Below are 16,257 nucleotides of genomic sequence, written 5' to 3'. Positions count from 1 at the left end.
CCTTGACATTGATTCTCTCAGTTATTTAGGAGTACATTGTTTCATTTCTACATACATGTGAAATTCCTGAAGTTTTTATCTTTTATTGATTTCTAATTTCATTCCATTGTGATTAGAAAATACACTTTGCATAATTTCAATCCTTTCAAATTTATTGAGGCTTGTTTTCTGACCTACCATATGGTCCACCCTATCGGATGTTCCTGTATCCTTGAGAAGAATGTGTGCTCTACTACTGTTTTGTGGGGTGTTGTATAAATGTATTTTAGATCTAGTTGGTTTACAGTATTATTGAAGTCTTCCGTTTCCTTGTTGATACTCTCTTAATTGTTTTGTCCACTATTAAAAGTGGGGTATCGGGCGCCTGGGTGGCTCAGTTCGTTAAGCGACTGCCTTCGGCTCAGGTCATGATCCTGGAGTCCCTGGATCGAGTCCCGCATCGGGCTCCCTGCTTGGCAGGGAGTCTGCTTCTCCCTCTAACCCTCCCCTCTCTCATGTACTCGCTCTCTCTCATTCTCTCTCTCTCAAATAAATAAATAAAATCTTTAAAAAAAATAAAAATAAAAAAAATAAAAGTGGGGTATCGAAGTCTTCCATTGTGATTGTAGAAATGTCTATTTCTGCCTCCAGTTCTGTTTTTGCTTCATGTGTTTTGAAGTTCTCTGTTGAGTGCATGTGTGTTTTTAATTTTCATATCTTCCTAGTGGGCTGACCTTTTAACATTATGAAATTTAGTAGGCTGACCTTTTAACATTATGAAATGTCTCTTTATCACTAATATTTTTCATTTTAAAGTCTGATATTAATATAGCCACTCCAGGTTTCTTGGTTACTATTTGCATGGTGTCTTTTTCCGTTTACTTTACTTTCAACATTATTTGTGTCTTTGAATCAAAAGTGCAGTGTTTGATCATTTGTTTATTTTCTAGTGATTTGGCTGAACTAATCCTGCAAAGTCTATTTCCCCACCATGTGCAGCCTCAGCTCTCCCTGCTCAAAAATTTTAAAATGTTTTTTATCTTTTGGTAGGGCTACCCATGGGTTCCCCCCTGGGTTGACATAATCTACTACTAATCAAAGTTTGTATTTTGGCCCCCATAGCCAGTTAGATTTTTATTGTTTACTGTGGATGTATGTGTGGCTTGGAGGCTGCTATCATATTCAGAATGTTCATGTTTTTTTGTCCCATGTTCACCTAGAGACTAGTAGCTTGGAGGTTCGCTCTCTGGTTGCTCCAAATAGAGTACAGCTTTGGATATGCACAGTCGTCTAGACTGCCAGGATTGACTGGATGTTGTTTTAAAGTTGTGGCTTCCTAAGAGTTGACCCTGAGCTCAAGTAGAGTATTTGTGAGGCTTCCCCTTGTGTTGATAGGTCTGTGTGGCTTGGGGCATGCTTTCATGTCTGTCCTGCATCTTACTCTGATTGCTTCTGTGTGGGTGCAAGGTAATACATGTGCACAGGTTTCTTCACCTATAGACTTGACTGTGTTCCCAAGAGAACCCTTCTTGGCTATCTCTTCCTGCTTCTCTCTGTTAAAACTTCTGGCTGCTCTGCTGTTTTACTTGTGTCTGGAAGTGTTAGCTTCTCTTAATGGCTTTCCACCACACTCTTTCTTGTTTTTGACAAACCCATAGGCATGGAGTTCTCCAAGCTTTGTTTCAAAATCAAATCATTCCCCTCAGGCAGAGCTGCTGCTGAGTTCTTTGTCCTTATGACCTGTGTTTCACCTTGAGCAGGACACAAGTAGTGGCAGAACTCTGCCACTATACCTGAGCTGGGGTCAAGAACCAACTTTTCCTGGAGTAACACTCTCACTCTACAAGTGAACAGTTAGGGAAGGATTGGCAGTTCTTCATCTTCTTAGCTTTCACCTACTGGTGTGAAACCTCTAGCCTACTGGTAAGCTAGAGTGAGGAAGATTGGGAAAACTCAGCCTTTTGCACCTAGAGCTTCCATCGTAAGAGAAGGAGCTGGAAGAGTTAAGGGAGACATGGTTCTCAGTCACAGCTGCCTGGAATAGATTTTGTGCAGCATGGATCTGGGGAAGATGAGAAACACAGCCAGAAGCCTATTTTTCCCAGGATGAAACCATATTCCCAGTCTGGGAACTGGAGGGGAGAAGGGAACCCTTATATTGGCCTGAATAGAATGCCCAGGATAAAGCTATAATGTGGAAGTAAAGGGGTGGGGTAAGGGATGCCAAAGACTCATTCTGTTCTTACTAGATTTGGTAGATTTTCTTGAATGAATGTTTGTCCATTTGCTATATGCCCTTAGGACAATATGCAGAGAATTTAAATGATTTTTTTAAAAATCATTTTCACCACTTAAATTGTTATTTTGCTTGAGAAAGGGTCCACTGAAGTTCCCCCCCAATTATATTTTATTACTTAGGTTAGATTATCCTAACAATACATTGAATATACCAAAAGTTGCCTAAGTGTTCACCCCATAAAGTGAAATATTGCCATTAGTGAAAGCAGCTAAAATATCTTTGTTCCTGATTTTAAGTTGCTGATGTTGAAACCCACAGTCATGACCTTACAACTTCCTCAAGATATGTAGGAAAATCTGGTTGTCTGACTAACTTTTTAAAATAATTTCAGTTCTCTGGCTATGGTTTGTTTGCTTGCTTTCTAATTTCTACAAACTATAGTAGTGAAAACATTACCTCTGGTCATAAAGTTCATTAGCCCATGCTTTGTTAAATCACACTAGACCAAATGTAGTGTGCCCTAGTTAGCTTGGAAAGCCAAATGTCATACAAGAAATTTGTTTTTATGAACATTTTTAATTTGAAGGAGATCTAAAAAAATGTCTAAGAGCTTGTCACTTATTCGATACAGTTCTATAATATTTGTGTATAAATTTCTTTTTTCTTATTCTGCACTTTGAAGAAATGGATCATTTCTCAGTCATCTCTGTATTCCTACTTATATTTCTAAAACACGTCCATTTAACTCTGGTATTTAGCCACATTGTACAACAGGTAACTCCTCAGATGCTTCATGCATTCACACATGTCTTTCCTGATACTCTTTCTCCTCTTCATTTGTCAGATCTCACTTGCCTTCACCCAACTCAGTGTAACTTTCTCCTTTAAGTGTCTCTCTGTTTCTCCAATCAGAAGTAATCACACCTCTCTTTTGTTCTATTGGCAAGTTTATAACTTTTCTAATTTTTTACTTATAATTACATATCTTCTTAGTAGATTACAAGATTTAATTCATTTTCATCTTTTTATTGCCACATACTTTGTACATTGAACTTAATTAATGGGTGAATGAATAAATTAATGATTAAATGAACAGTGTAATCTTTTGTTTTACAGTCGAGAGACCCACAAGATCGCAGTATTTTATGTTGCTGAAGGACAAGAAGACAAACATTCCATTCTCACCAATACAGGAGGAAGTCAAGCATATGAAGATTTTGTAGCTGGTCTTGGTTGGGAGGTATTGTTCTTAAATAATACCAAATATCATTGTATTTTTATTTGGAAGCAATGGTTTTCTATTTCTTTCTAGCTTATTTTAGAAGAATTACTTTAGGAGACTCAACAACTTAACGCCAGGTTTGTTATTGTTTCTACTTTATATCCTATCTGTGAAGACAGAAGCAGTTTGGACTTTGAAAGGAAAATTGTTGACTTTTTTTTATGAGTGAGTATATTGTTAGTACTAAACTCCTAGGTTTAGGAGATCTGGATTTTCCTCACAGCTGTGACCAGTAGACAAGTGGTCTTCAAACTAAGATATGAATATCTTCACTATACCAAGGTTTTTAGGGGGCACATTGGCTTGGTTAGTTTTGAGGAAATTAATTTCCAGATCCCCTGGATTTTACTAAAATCTGTGCCTGAGAACTCTTTTGCAGTCTCTTGACTCACCTTTTGTATTCTTCAACTCTGTAAAAAAAGGCATACCACACACTCACCCAAATCCTACATTGTCCCAGAAGGTTTGTCACCCAAAAAAAGTTCATTCAAGAACATACAATCTTACAATTGTAACTCAGGGCGCCTGGGTGGCTCAGATGGTTAAGCGTCTGCCTTCAGCTCAGGTCATGATCCCAGGGTCTGAGATCGAGTCCCGCATTGGGCTCCCTGCTCAGCTTCTCCCTCTGCCCCTCTCTCTCTCTCTCTGTCTCATGAATAAATAAATAAAATCTTAAAAAAAAAAGAATTGTAACTCAGAAGGGAGGTATTTATCATAGACATTTGTGTTAATACGTTCAGTTAAATCGACATATGAAGTGTCGTTTTCTAACAGAAAGTGAATTTGATGGTGGCTGATTGATTTGTCATTAAGTTAATAGCAGGCATTTTATATGTATTGTATCAGGCAAAACTGTAGCTCTACAATTTGATGAAAATATATTTAAAGCACATATACATGTAACATACAGTACACTGGAAATTATATCTTTTGCAGCAGTTTAAACTTGTGATGAAAATTTTCATATAGTTGTTAATTTAATACATGGTTTTTTAAAATTCTTGTAGAGAGTGCATGAGCAAAATTGTTGAAGACCACTGCGCTAGACTTTATAAGCCCCTCCTAGAGAGCAGGCACTTTTATCTCACTTTTATCTCATTTCATTTTAAAAGACATCCAAGTGCCTTGTACAGTATTAAGTACATAAGCCTTTAGCATTCAGTATATATTTTTAATGGCTTATCTTACATGCTATTTCCCTTTAAGTGAGTTACTTGGGGTCTTTGTTTCTATTTGCGTATTTGTCAAACGTAATATACTTTTTTACGCAACAGATATGTGAAGTTTAGTTGAGATTAGGTATGTGAAAGTGCTTTGGAAACTATAAAGAAAAATTATAAATAGATTTTCGTTTAAAAAAAAAACAGAACAGTATTAGTAAAAGCAAGAGACATTTGAAAAAGAACAAAGTAGGAGTACTCACACTTAGTATTTCAAAACTTAGTACAAAACAATAATCAAACAGTATGGCACTTGCACCAAGGATAGACCTATTGATCAATGGAATAGAATTGAGATTCTAGAAATAAACCCATACATCTATGGTCAACTGATTTTTGACAAGTGCCAAGACCATCCAGTGGAGAAAGAATGGTCTTTTCAATAAATGGTGCCAGAACAACTGGATAGCCACATGCAAAAGAATGAAGTTGGACTCTTACCTCACCCTATATATATACAAAAATTAACTCAAAATAGATTAAAAAAACCTAATTGTAAGAGCTAAAAGTATAAAACTCCTTAAAGACAATATGAGGTAAATTTTCATGACCTTGGATTTTGCTAAGGTTTTTTTCCCCTCACCTTTATGGAGCTATAATTAATAAATAAAAGGGATTTTTACGTATGACACTAAAAACATGAACAGCAAAGGAAAAATTAAATAAATTGGATTTCAGGGCACCTGGGTTGGATGGCTCTGTTGATTAAGCATCCAACTCTTGGTTTCAGCTCAGGGCATGATCTCATGGGCTTGAGATAAAGCCTCATGTTGGGCTCCCTGCCCAGTTGTGGAATCTGCTTCAGATTCTTTCTCCCTGTCCCTCCCCTTCTTACCCTTCCCACTCACACACTCTCTCCCTCAAATAAATAAAATCTTTAAAATAAGTAAATTGAACTTCATCAAACTTTAAGCTCTGGTGCTTCAAAGGACACTAAATGAAGTGAAAAGACAACCTACAGAATTGGAAAACATAATTGCAAATTATACATGTGATAAGGGACTTGAATCTAAAATATACAAAGAACTCATACAAATCAATAATTAGAAAACGAATTAAAAAATTAGGACCTGAATGAACATTTCTCTTAATAAGATATGCAAATAACCAATAAGCTCATGAAAAGATGCTTGACATCATTATCAGAGAAATGCAAATCAAAACCACAGAGAGATACTACTTCATACCCATTAGGCTGGCTAGAATCAAAAAGTCAGATAATAACAGCTGTAGGCTAGGATTTGATACAGTCTGAACCCTCTTACATTGCTTGTAGGAATGTGAAATGGTGTAACTGCTATGGAAAACGATCTGGCAGCTCATGAAATACTAAAACACTGAATTACCATATGATCAGAAATTCCATTCTTAGGTAGATAGATACCCAAGAGAAATGAAATTGTATATCCAGACAAAAACTTGTACATGGATGTTTATGGGAGCATTATTCATAATAGCCAAAAGGTGGAAGCAACACAAATGTCCATCAATGGGTGAATGGATAAAATGTGATGTATTCACATAATGGAATATTATTTGGCCATGAAAAGGAATGAAGTATTTACATGTTCCAGTGTGGATGTACCTTGAAAACATTGTTAGATGAAAGAAACCAGTCACAAAGACATGTGTTATGATCCATTTATCTGAAATACCACTGTACACACACACACACACACACACACACACCACACACACACAGGAAGTAGGTTAGTGGTTGCTTAGGACTAGTTGGAGGGATGAGGGATGATCAGGGTGATAGCTAAAGGGTACAGGGTTTCTTTTTGATGAAATGTTCTAAAATTGACTGTGGTGATGATTGCGCTTATCTGTGAATGTACTGAAGTCCATTAAGTTGTACAGTGGGAACTTTCATTTCTAGGAAGATCAAAGAGACAGACTCTCCTTATTCTTCACACTAAGTATAACAAAACCCTGGACGTTACATATAAAACAAACATAGAAAGACTCTGAAAGGTGAAAAGGAAGACAGACCAACTCAGGACCAAGGAACGACATGATGATGGGTTCTCAAGGGTTTCTCTTTATCTCCTGTATCTCCAAATTGGATCCGAAATAGCAACCTAGAAACATCAACAAGCACTGACCAAAAGAACCCCAACAGAAGCCCACTCTTTCTAGCGAAAGGACCAGGAAAGGAATAACCTAGAAAGACAGAAAACATTTAGACAATAACTGCTCTACTCCAAACAAACACCAAAGAAAATACTATGACTCCCATCCCCACCCCTGACAACAAAGGTCAGTTAGGAGGCCTAGCCTACCACCTTCATGAGACTGTAATGAGGCATCCCCAACACCACACAAGAGTAGTATCAGATAGTGTTAGAAAAGGCCAACCAAAAAGCCAAAATTTTCATCTCTGTCAGCTGGTCAAGTCCCCCATCCACACCCCACACCACAATGTCAGTGGAGACTACATGAGAAACCTGGAATTTTCTCCCCACCCAGCATAATGAGGTGCCCCTACCTCTTCTACTGGGGTAGATCAGAGGAGGCCTAGTAGAGAAGTAGGCCTTTTACCATCACCCAGCAGTAAGGAGACTAACCCTGCCAGTAATGACTAACCTTTCCTCAGTGGACATCACATACGAAACCAGAACTCCTACCTCCACGTAACAGTAATGAAGATCTCCCCTCTGCAGTTGTCAGCTGAGGTTAAGTGGGGAACCTATACTTCACCCTCCACCTGGCTATAGTGAGGCAGTAACCACGTTGCTTCTTTGACAGAGCTGTGTCACAGAACAGCCAGCTGAAAAAAAGTTTTAAATAAGATTCATAGTCTTATAACATAATATGAAAATGTCCAAGCTTTGATCAAAAATCATACCAAGACCCAGCAAGGTCCCCAAATGAATGAGAAGAAGAAAATACATAATAACACCAAATGACAAAGATTTTGAGGTAACCATAATAGAAATGTTTTGACTAGCAATTAGGAGCACAGTTGAAATAAATAATGAAAAATAGAAAGTCTGAAAATTTAATTACTGAAGTAAAAAGCTCAGTAGATATGCCAGCAACAGAGTCAGGTAGAGATGGGGGTACAGAAGAATGAATACACTGGAAGACAGAACAGTAAAAAATGTGAATAGCAGAGGGAAAAAAAGACTTAAGGACAGTGAACAGAGCATCAGAGACCTATGGGACTATGACAAAAGATTTAACATTCCTGTTATGTGAGTCCCAGAAGGAGAGAAGAAATAGGTTGGGTCTGAAAATTACTTGAAGAAATAATGTTGAAAATTTCCCAAATTGGCAAGAGAAATAAAGTTAATAAAGCTACAAATTAAAGAAGCTGGGTGAAACCAAACAGGATAAATTGAAAGAAATCCATACAAGACACATAATAATTAAACTTTTGAAAAATAAGAAGTCTCAAAAAATTCTTAAAGGCATCTGGAGAAAATTTGTTCTTTATCTATGGGGGGAAAGCAATTAGAATGATAGGGAATTTTTTTTTAATGATTTTATGTATTTGACACACAGAGAGAAAGCACAAGTAGAGCAGCAGGCAGAGAGAGAGGGAGAAGCAGGCTCTCCACTGAGCAGGGAGCTGGACGTGGGGCTCAATCCCAGGACCTGGGGATCATGACCTGAACCGAAGGCAGTCGCTTAACCAACTGAGCCACCCAGGCACCCTGAATGATAGGGAATTTCTTACCAGAAACCATAGTAACCAGGGATGCCTGGGTGGCTCAGTCAGTTAAGCGTCCAACTCTTGGTCTCGGCTCAGGTCTTCAGCTCAGGGTTGTGAGTTCAAGCCCCACATTGGGTTCCAAGCTGAGCATCGAGCCTACTAAAAAACAAAAACAAACAAGAAACAAACTATAGTAGCCAGAGAAAGTGGCAATATTTCTCAAGTGCTGAAAGAAAAATTAATGTAAACGAGAATGATATTAACTAGTGAAGGAATGAAGCAAAACATTCTCAGATGAAGGAAAACTTAGAGAACTTGTTGCCAGCGGATCTACCCTAAAAGAACAACTGAAAGTTGTATTAACAGAAAGGAAGCGATAGAACCTTGGAACACTAGAAAGAAAGAGCGTGACAAGAAAAAATAATGGGTAAATATATTAGGCATTACTTCTTCTCTTGAGTTTTCTTAATTATGTTTGATGGTTGATGCAAAATTTATTTCTGATGTGTTTCTAAATGTAATGCGATGAAAATATTCATGGCAATTATATTACAAACAATTGAAGGTAAAGGGGCAAACTGAGGCAGAGTTTGTATAATTCACTCAAACTGTGACAACATTAGTAGACTGTGATAAGTTATGTACATACAGTCTTATACCAAGAGCAACCACTAAAAGTATACAAAAAAATATACTCAAAAAACGATAGGTAAATAAAAATGGAATTCTAGAAAATGTTTAAGTAATCCACAGGAGGCAGATAAAATAAAGAAATGAAAAACAGAAAATGAACAGGAAACAAAGAATAAAATGGCAGGCTTAAGCCCTAATGTATCAGTCATTACATTAAATATAAATGGTCTAAAAATACCAATTAAAAATTGTCAGAGTGCATTAAAAGGTATGACCCCTCCTATATGCTATATAAAATATATTCACTTCAAATATTACAATATAGGCTGGTAGAGAATAAAAGGATGGATGGGGCACCTAGGTAGCCCAGTTGGTTAAGCATCCAACTCTTGATTTCAGCTTGGGTCATGATTTCAGGGTCGTGAGATCGGGCCCCACATCAGGCTCCATGCTCAGTGGGGAGTTTGCTTGAGATTCTCTCTTTCCCCTTCCCCCTGCCCCTCCCCTCCACATTCTCTCCCCTTCCCTCTCTTTTCTCTCTCTAAAATAAACAAATCTTAGGAAAAAAAAAAAGTAAAAGGATGGAAGAGTTCTATCATGCAGACATTAATCAAAGGAAAGCCAGAGTGGTTACATTAGTATTAGCTAAGGGATACTTCAGAGCAAAGAGAATTACCAGAGACAGGGATATTATAATGATAAAATGGCCAGTCCAAGACGACATAGTGTGTGCTCAACCAACAACAGAACTGAAAAATATATGAAGCAAAGCTGATAGAACTGAAAAAGGAAATAGACAAATCCATAGGTACGGATGGAGACTTCACCTCTTTCACAACAACTAAAAGAAGAGCCAGGCAGAAAATCAGCAAGTATATAGAAGAACTCAACAATACCATCAACCAACAGGGTCTAACTGACATTTATAGAACACTGTACCCAACATCATGGGAATACATATTCTTTTCAAGTGTCCATGGAACGTATACCAAGATAGACCTATTAGGCCATAAAAAAAACACTGCAACAAACTAAAAACATTGAAACCATCCAGTATGTTCTCTAACTACAGTGGGATAAAGTGTGAAATCGTTAATAGAAAGATAACAGGAAAATCTCCAAATTCTTGCCAGGGTTACACACTGTATAATTCTATTTATACAACATTTTTTTTAACATTTTTAAATTTAAATTAATTAACATATAATGTATTACTGGTTTCAGAGGTACAGGCCTGTGATTCATCTGTCTTATATACTACCTAGTGCCCATTAAATTACATGCCCTCCTTAATGTCTGTCACCCAGTTACCCCATCCCCTCACCCCCCTCCCCTCCAGCAACCCACAGTTTGTTTCCTATGATTAAGAATCTCTTATGGTTTGTTTTCCTCTCTGGTTTTGTCTTGTTTTATTTTTTCCACTCTTCCCCTATGATCCTGTGCCTTGTTTCTTAAATTCCACATATTAGATCATATGATAATTGTCTTTCTCTTACCAAATTATTTCACTTAGCATAATACCCTCTAGTTCCATCCACATCATTGCAAATGGAAAGATTTCATTTTTTTGATGGCTGCATAATATTCCATTTCATATATATACCACATCTTTATCCATTCATCTGTCGATGGACATCTGGGCTCTTTCCATAGTTTGGCTTTTGTGGACATTGATGCTATAAACATTAGGGTGCAGGTGCCCCTTCGGATCACTGCATTTGTATCTGTGGGGTAAATACCCAGTAGAACAATTGCTAGGTCCTAGGGTAGCTCTATTTTCAACTTTTTGAGGAACCTCCATACTGTTCTCCAGAGTGGCTGCACCAGCTTGCATTCCCACCAACAGTGTAGGAGGGTTACCCTTTCTCCACATTCTTGCCAACATCTGTCATTTCCTGACCTGTTAACTTTAGCCATTCTGACTGGTGTGAGGTGGTATCTCATTGTGGTTTTGATTAGTATTTCCCTGATGCCAAGTGATGTTGAGCATTTTTTCATGTGTCTGTTGGCCATTTGGATGTCTTCTTTGGAGAAATGTCTGCTCATGTCTTCTGCCCATTTCTTGATTGGAGTATTTGTTTTTTGGGTGTTGAGTTTGGTAAGTTCTTTATAGATTTTGGATATTAGCCCTTTATCTGATAATATCATTTGCAAATATCTTCTCCCATTCTGTCAGTTGTCTTTTGGTTTTGTTGACTGTTGCCTTTGCTGTGGAAAAGCTTTTTATCTTGATAAAGTCCCAATAGTTAAATTTGCCTTTGTTTTCCTTGCCTTTGGAGACATGTCTAGCAAGAAGTTGCTGTGGCCAGGGTCGAAGAAGTTGCTGCCTGTGTTCTCCTTTAGGATTTTGATGGATTCCTATCTCACATTTAGGTCTTTCAACCATTTTGAGTCTATTTTTGTGTATGGTGTAAGGAAATGGTCCAGTTTCATCCTTCTGCATGTGGCTGTCCCAATTTTCCCAACACCATTTGTTGAAGAGACTGTCTTTTTTCCATTGAACATTCTTTCTTGCTTTGTTGAAGATTAGTTGACCATAGAGTTGAGGGTCCATTTCTGGGTTCTTTGTTCTGTTCCATTGATCTATGTGTCTGTTTTTGTGCCAGCACCATACTGTCTTGATGATTACAGCTTTGTAATAGAGCTTGAAGTCCGGAATTGTGATGCCACGAGCTTTGCTTTTCTTTTTCAACATTCCTTTGGCTATTCAGGGTCTTTTCTGGTTCCATACAAATTTTAGGATATTTGTTCCAGCTCTGTGAAAAAAGTTGATGGTATTTTGATAGGGATGGCATTGAATGTGTAGATTGCTCTAGGTGGTATAGACATTTTAACAATATTTGTTCTTCCAATCCATGAACATGGAACGTTTTTCCATGTCTTTGTGTCTTCCTCAATTTCTTTCATGAGAATTCTATAGTTTTCTGAGTACAGATCCTTTGCCTCTTTGGTTAGGTTTATTCCTAGGTATCTTATGGTTTTGGGTGCAATTGTAAATGAGATTGACTCCTTAATTTCTCTTTCTTCTGTCTCGTTGTTAGTGTGTAGAAATGCAACTGAGTTCTGTGCATTGAGTTTATATCCTGCCACTTTGCTGAACTCCTGTATGAGGTCTGGCAATTTTGGGGTGGAGTCTTTTGGGTTTTCCACATAGAGTATCATGTCATCTGCGAAGAGTGAGACTTTAACTTCTTCTTTGCTGATTCGGATGCCTTTTATTTCTTGTTGTCTGATTGCTGAGGCTAGGACTTATAGTACTATGTACAGCAGTGGTGATAGTGGACATCCCTGCCATGTTCCTGACCTTAGGGGAAAAGCTCTTAGTTTTTCCCCACTGAAAATGATACTCACTATGAGCTTTTCATATATGGCTTTTATGATATTGAGGTATGTTCCCTCTGCCCCTACACTACGAAGAGTTTTAATCAAGAAGGGATGCTGTGCTTTGTCTGCATCTATTGAGAGGACCGTATGGTTCTTGTCCTTTCTTTTATTAATGTAGTGTATCACATTCATTGATTTGTTCATATTGAACCACCCTTGCAGCCCAGGAATAAATCCCACTTGGTTGTGGTGAATGATCCTTTTAATGTACTGTTGGGTCCAATTGGCTAGTATCGTGGTGAGGATTTTTGCAACCATGTTCATCAGGGATATTGGTCTGTAATTCTCCTTTTTGGTGGGGTCTTTGTCTGGTTTTGGGATCAAGGTAATGCTGGCTTCGTAGAAAGAGTTTGGAAGTTTTCCTTCCATTTCTATTTTTTGAAACAGCTTCAGAAGAATAGGCATTAATTCTTCTTTAAATGTTTGGTCGAATTCCCCTGGGAAGCCATCTGGCCCTGGGCTCTTGTTTGTTGGGAGATTTTTAATTACTCCTTCAGTTTCCTTGCTGGTTATGGGTCTGTTCAGGTTTTCTATTTCTTTCGGTTTCAGTTTTGGTAGTTTATACGTCTCTGGGGATACATCCATTTTTTCCAGATTGCCTAATTTGTTGTCATATAGTTGCTCATAGTATGTTCTTATAATTGTATTTCTTCAGTGTTGATTGTGATGTCTCCTCTTTCATTTGTGATTTTATTTATTTGGGCCTTTCTCTTTTCTTTTTCATAAGTCTGGCCAGGGGTTTATCAATCTTATTAATTCTTTCGAAGAACCAGCTCCTAGTTTTGTTGATCTGTTCTACTGTTCTTTTGATTACTATTTCATTTATTTCTGCTCTAATCTTTATTAATTCTCTTCTCCTGCTTGGTTTAGGCTTTATTTGCTGTTCTTTCTCCAGCTCCTTTAGGTGTAAGGTTAGGTTGTGTATTTGAGACCTTTCTTGTTTCTTGAGAAGGGCTTGTATTGCTATATACTTCCCTCTTAGGACCGCCTTTGATGCATTCCAAAGATTTTGCAGAGTTGTGTTTTCATTTTCATTAGCTTCCGTGAATTTTTTTAATTCTTCTTTAATTTCCTGGTTGACCCATTCATTCTTTGGTAGGATGCTCTTTAGCCTCCATGTATTTGAGTTCTTTCCAAATTTCCTCCTTGATTAAGTTCCAGTTTCAAAGCATTGTGGTCTGAAAATATGTAGGGAATGATCCCAGTATTTTGGTACTGGTTGAGAGGACGATTGGTCCAAGATGGTGGTGGAGTAGGAGACCTTAATTTCGTCTGGTCCCAAGAATTCAGCTAGATAGCTTTCAAATCATTCTGAACACCTGCGAACTAAACTGGAGATCTAAGAAAAGAATAGCTGCAACTCTACGAATAGAAAAGGGACCACTTTCTGCAAGAATGACAAGATGGAAAAACTCATCTCAAAAGAGAACAAGAGGCAGTACTGACTGCTGGGGACCCAATCAGTATGGATATAAGTAAGATGTCAGAACTGGAATTCAGAATAACGATTATAAAGATACTAGCTAAGCTTGAAGAAAGCATAGAAGACACTAGAGTATCATTTTCTGGATAAATAAAAGAACTAAAATCTAACCAAGTCAAAAATCAAAAAGGCTATTTATGAGATGCAATAAAAAATGGAGGCTCTAACTGCTAGGATAAAAGAGGCAGAAGAGAAAATTAGTGATAGAGAAGACAAAATGATGGAGAATGAAGAAGCTAAGCAAAAGAGAGATAAACAACTGCTGGATCACGAGGGGAGAATTCGAGAGATAAGTGATACCATAAAGCGGAATAATATTAGAATAATTGGGGGGGCAGAAGGTATATTGGAGCAGATTATAGCGGAAAACTTCCCTAATCTGGGAAAGGAAACAGGCATTCAAGTTCAGGAGGTACAGAGAACCCCCCTGAAAATCAATAAAAATAGATCCACACCCTGACGTATAATAGTGGAACTTGCAAATCTCAGAGACAAAGAGAAAATCCTGAAAGCAGCTCGGGACAAGAGGTCTGTAACCTATAAGGGTAGAAACATTAGACTGGCAGCAGACCTATCCACAGAGACCTGGCAGGCCAGAAAGGACTGGCATAATATATTCAGGGTGCTAAATAAGAAGAATATGCAGACAAGAATACTTTATTCAGCTAGGATGTCATTCAAAATAGGAGTGATAAAAAGCTTCCACGACAAACAAACTTAAAGAATTTGTGATCACCAAACCAACCCTACAAGAAATATTAAAAGGGATCCTCTAAGCAAAGAAAGAACCCAAAAGTAACATAGACCAGAAAGGGACAGAGACAATATGAAGTAGCAGTCACTTTACAGGTAATACAATGGCACTAAATTCATATCTTTCAGTAGTTACTCTGAATGTAAATGGGCTAAATGCCCCAATCAAAAGACAAAGGGTATCAGATTGGATAAAAAAGCAAGACCAATGGGGGCGCCTGGGTGGCTCAGTCGTTAGGCATCTGCCTTTGGCTCAGGTCCTGATCCCAGGGTCCTGGGATCGAGCCCCGCATCGGGCTTCTTGCTCAGCGGGAAGCCTGCTTTTCCCTCTCCCGCTCCCCCTGCTTGTGTTCCCTCTCTCGCTGTCTCTCTGTTGAATAAATAAAATCTTCAAAAAAAAAAAAAAAGCAAGACCAATGGATATGCTGTCTGCAAGAGACTCATTTTAGACCCAAATACACCTCCAGATTTAAAGTGAGGGGGTGGAAAACCATTTCTCATATCAGTGGACATCAAAAGAAAGCTGGCATGGCAATCCTTATATCAGACAAATTAGATTTTTAAACCAAAGACTGTAATAAAGAGATGAGGAAGGACACTATGTCATAATTAAGGGGTCTGTCCAACAAGAAGATCTAACAATTGTAAATATTTATGCCCCTAACATGGGAGCAGCCAAATATGTAAGCCAATTAATAACAAAATCAATGAAACATATCGATAATAATGCAATAATAGGGGACTTTAAAACCCCCCTCACTGCAATAGACAGATCATCTAAGCAGAAGATCAGCAAGGAAATAAAGGCTTTGGGGGAAAAAAAAAAAAAAGGAAATAAAGGCTTTGAATGACATGCTGGACCAGATGGACTTCACAGATATATTCAGAACATTCCATCCTAAAGCAATAGAATACACCTTCTTCTCTAGTGCACATGGAACATTCTTCAGAATAGATCACATGCTGGGTCACAAATCAGGTCTATTTATACAACATTCTTGAAATGACCATTTAGTAGTGAAAAACAGATCACTCATTGTCAGGGTTTGAGGGGTAGGGTAAGAGGGAAGTGGGTATGCTCATGTAACAGGATAACATGGGGGATCCTTATGGTGTTGAAAATGTTCTGTTTCTTAATCATATTAATGCCAGTATCCTGCGGTTTTGTTTTGTTTTGTTTTTGTTTTTGAGAGAAAGAGTACAGCAGGGGTCAGGGAGGGGCGGAGGGAGAGGGAGAGATTCTCAAGCAGGCTCCATGCTGAGGCTCGTTCTCACGACCCTGAGATCATGACCTGAGCTGAAATCAAGACTTGGATACCCAACCCACTGAACCACCCCGATGCTCCATCCAGTATCCTGGTTTTAATACAGTTTTGCATTGGGATAATCTGGTTACAGGTACAAAGGATCTCCTTTTATTATTTTTTAAAACTTCTTATTAATCTACAGTTATCTCCAGTTAAAAAATTGAATAAAAAATATGGAAATCATCAAGTATTGCCTAAGTGTTTAGAGCAAAGGAACACTAGAATGAGACTTTTTCTCCATTACATGATCAGAGAATTGATCTGAAAATAACCTGTTTTCTAAAACAAAACAAAACAAAAGGTCTACACTTAGATA

At 37.9% G+C, this 16,257-nt stretch overlaps 1 protein-coding gene across 11 annotated transcripts in view; it reads left to right on the top strand.

The window, feature by feature from the left end:
- RALGAPA1 (Ral GTPase activating protein catalytic subunit alpha 1) overlaps positions 1 to 16,257 on the top strand; it is a 247,521-nt gene that overhangs the window by 173,348 nt on the left and 57,916 nt on the right. For all 11 annotated transcript variants that reach the window (XM_032404962.1, XM_032404961.1, XM_032404954.1 and 8 more), the window contains one exon: positions 3,335 to 3,458. In XM_032404962.1, coding sequence (XP_032260853.1) covers positions 3,335 to 3,458 — 124 coding nt within the window. The remainder of the gene's footprint in view (positions 1 to 3,334; positions 3,459 to 16,257) is intronic.

The sequence above is a fragment of the Phoca vitulina genome, unplaced genomic scaffold (genome assembly GCF_004348235.1).
Source record: "Phoca vitulina isolate PV1807 unplaced genomic scaffold, GSC_HSeal_1.0 scaffold7, whole genome shotgun sequence".
Classification (NCBI taxonomy): Eukaryota; Metazoa; Chordata; class Mammalia; order Carnivora; family Phocidae; genus Phoca; species Phoca vitulina.
Note: the sequence above shows the minus strand (reverse complement) of the source record. Positions and strands in the feature narration are given on the sequence as shown.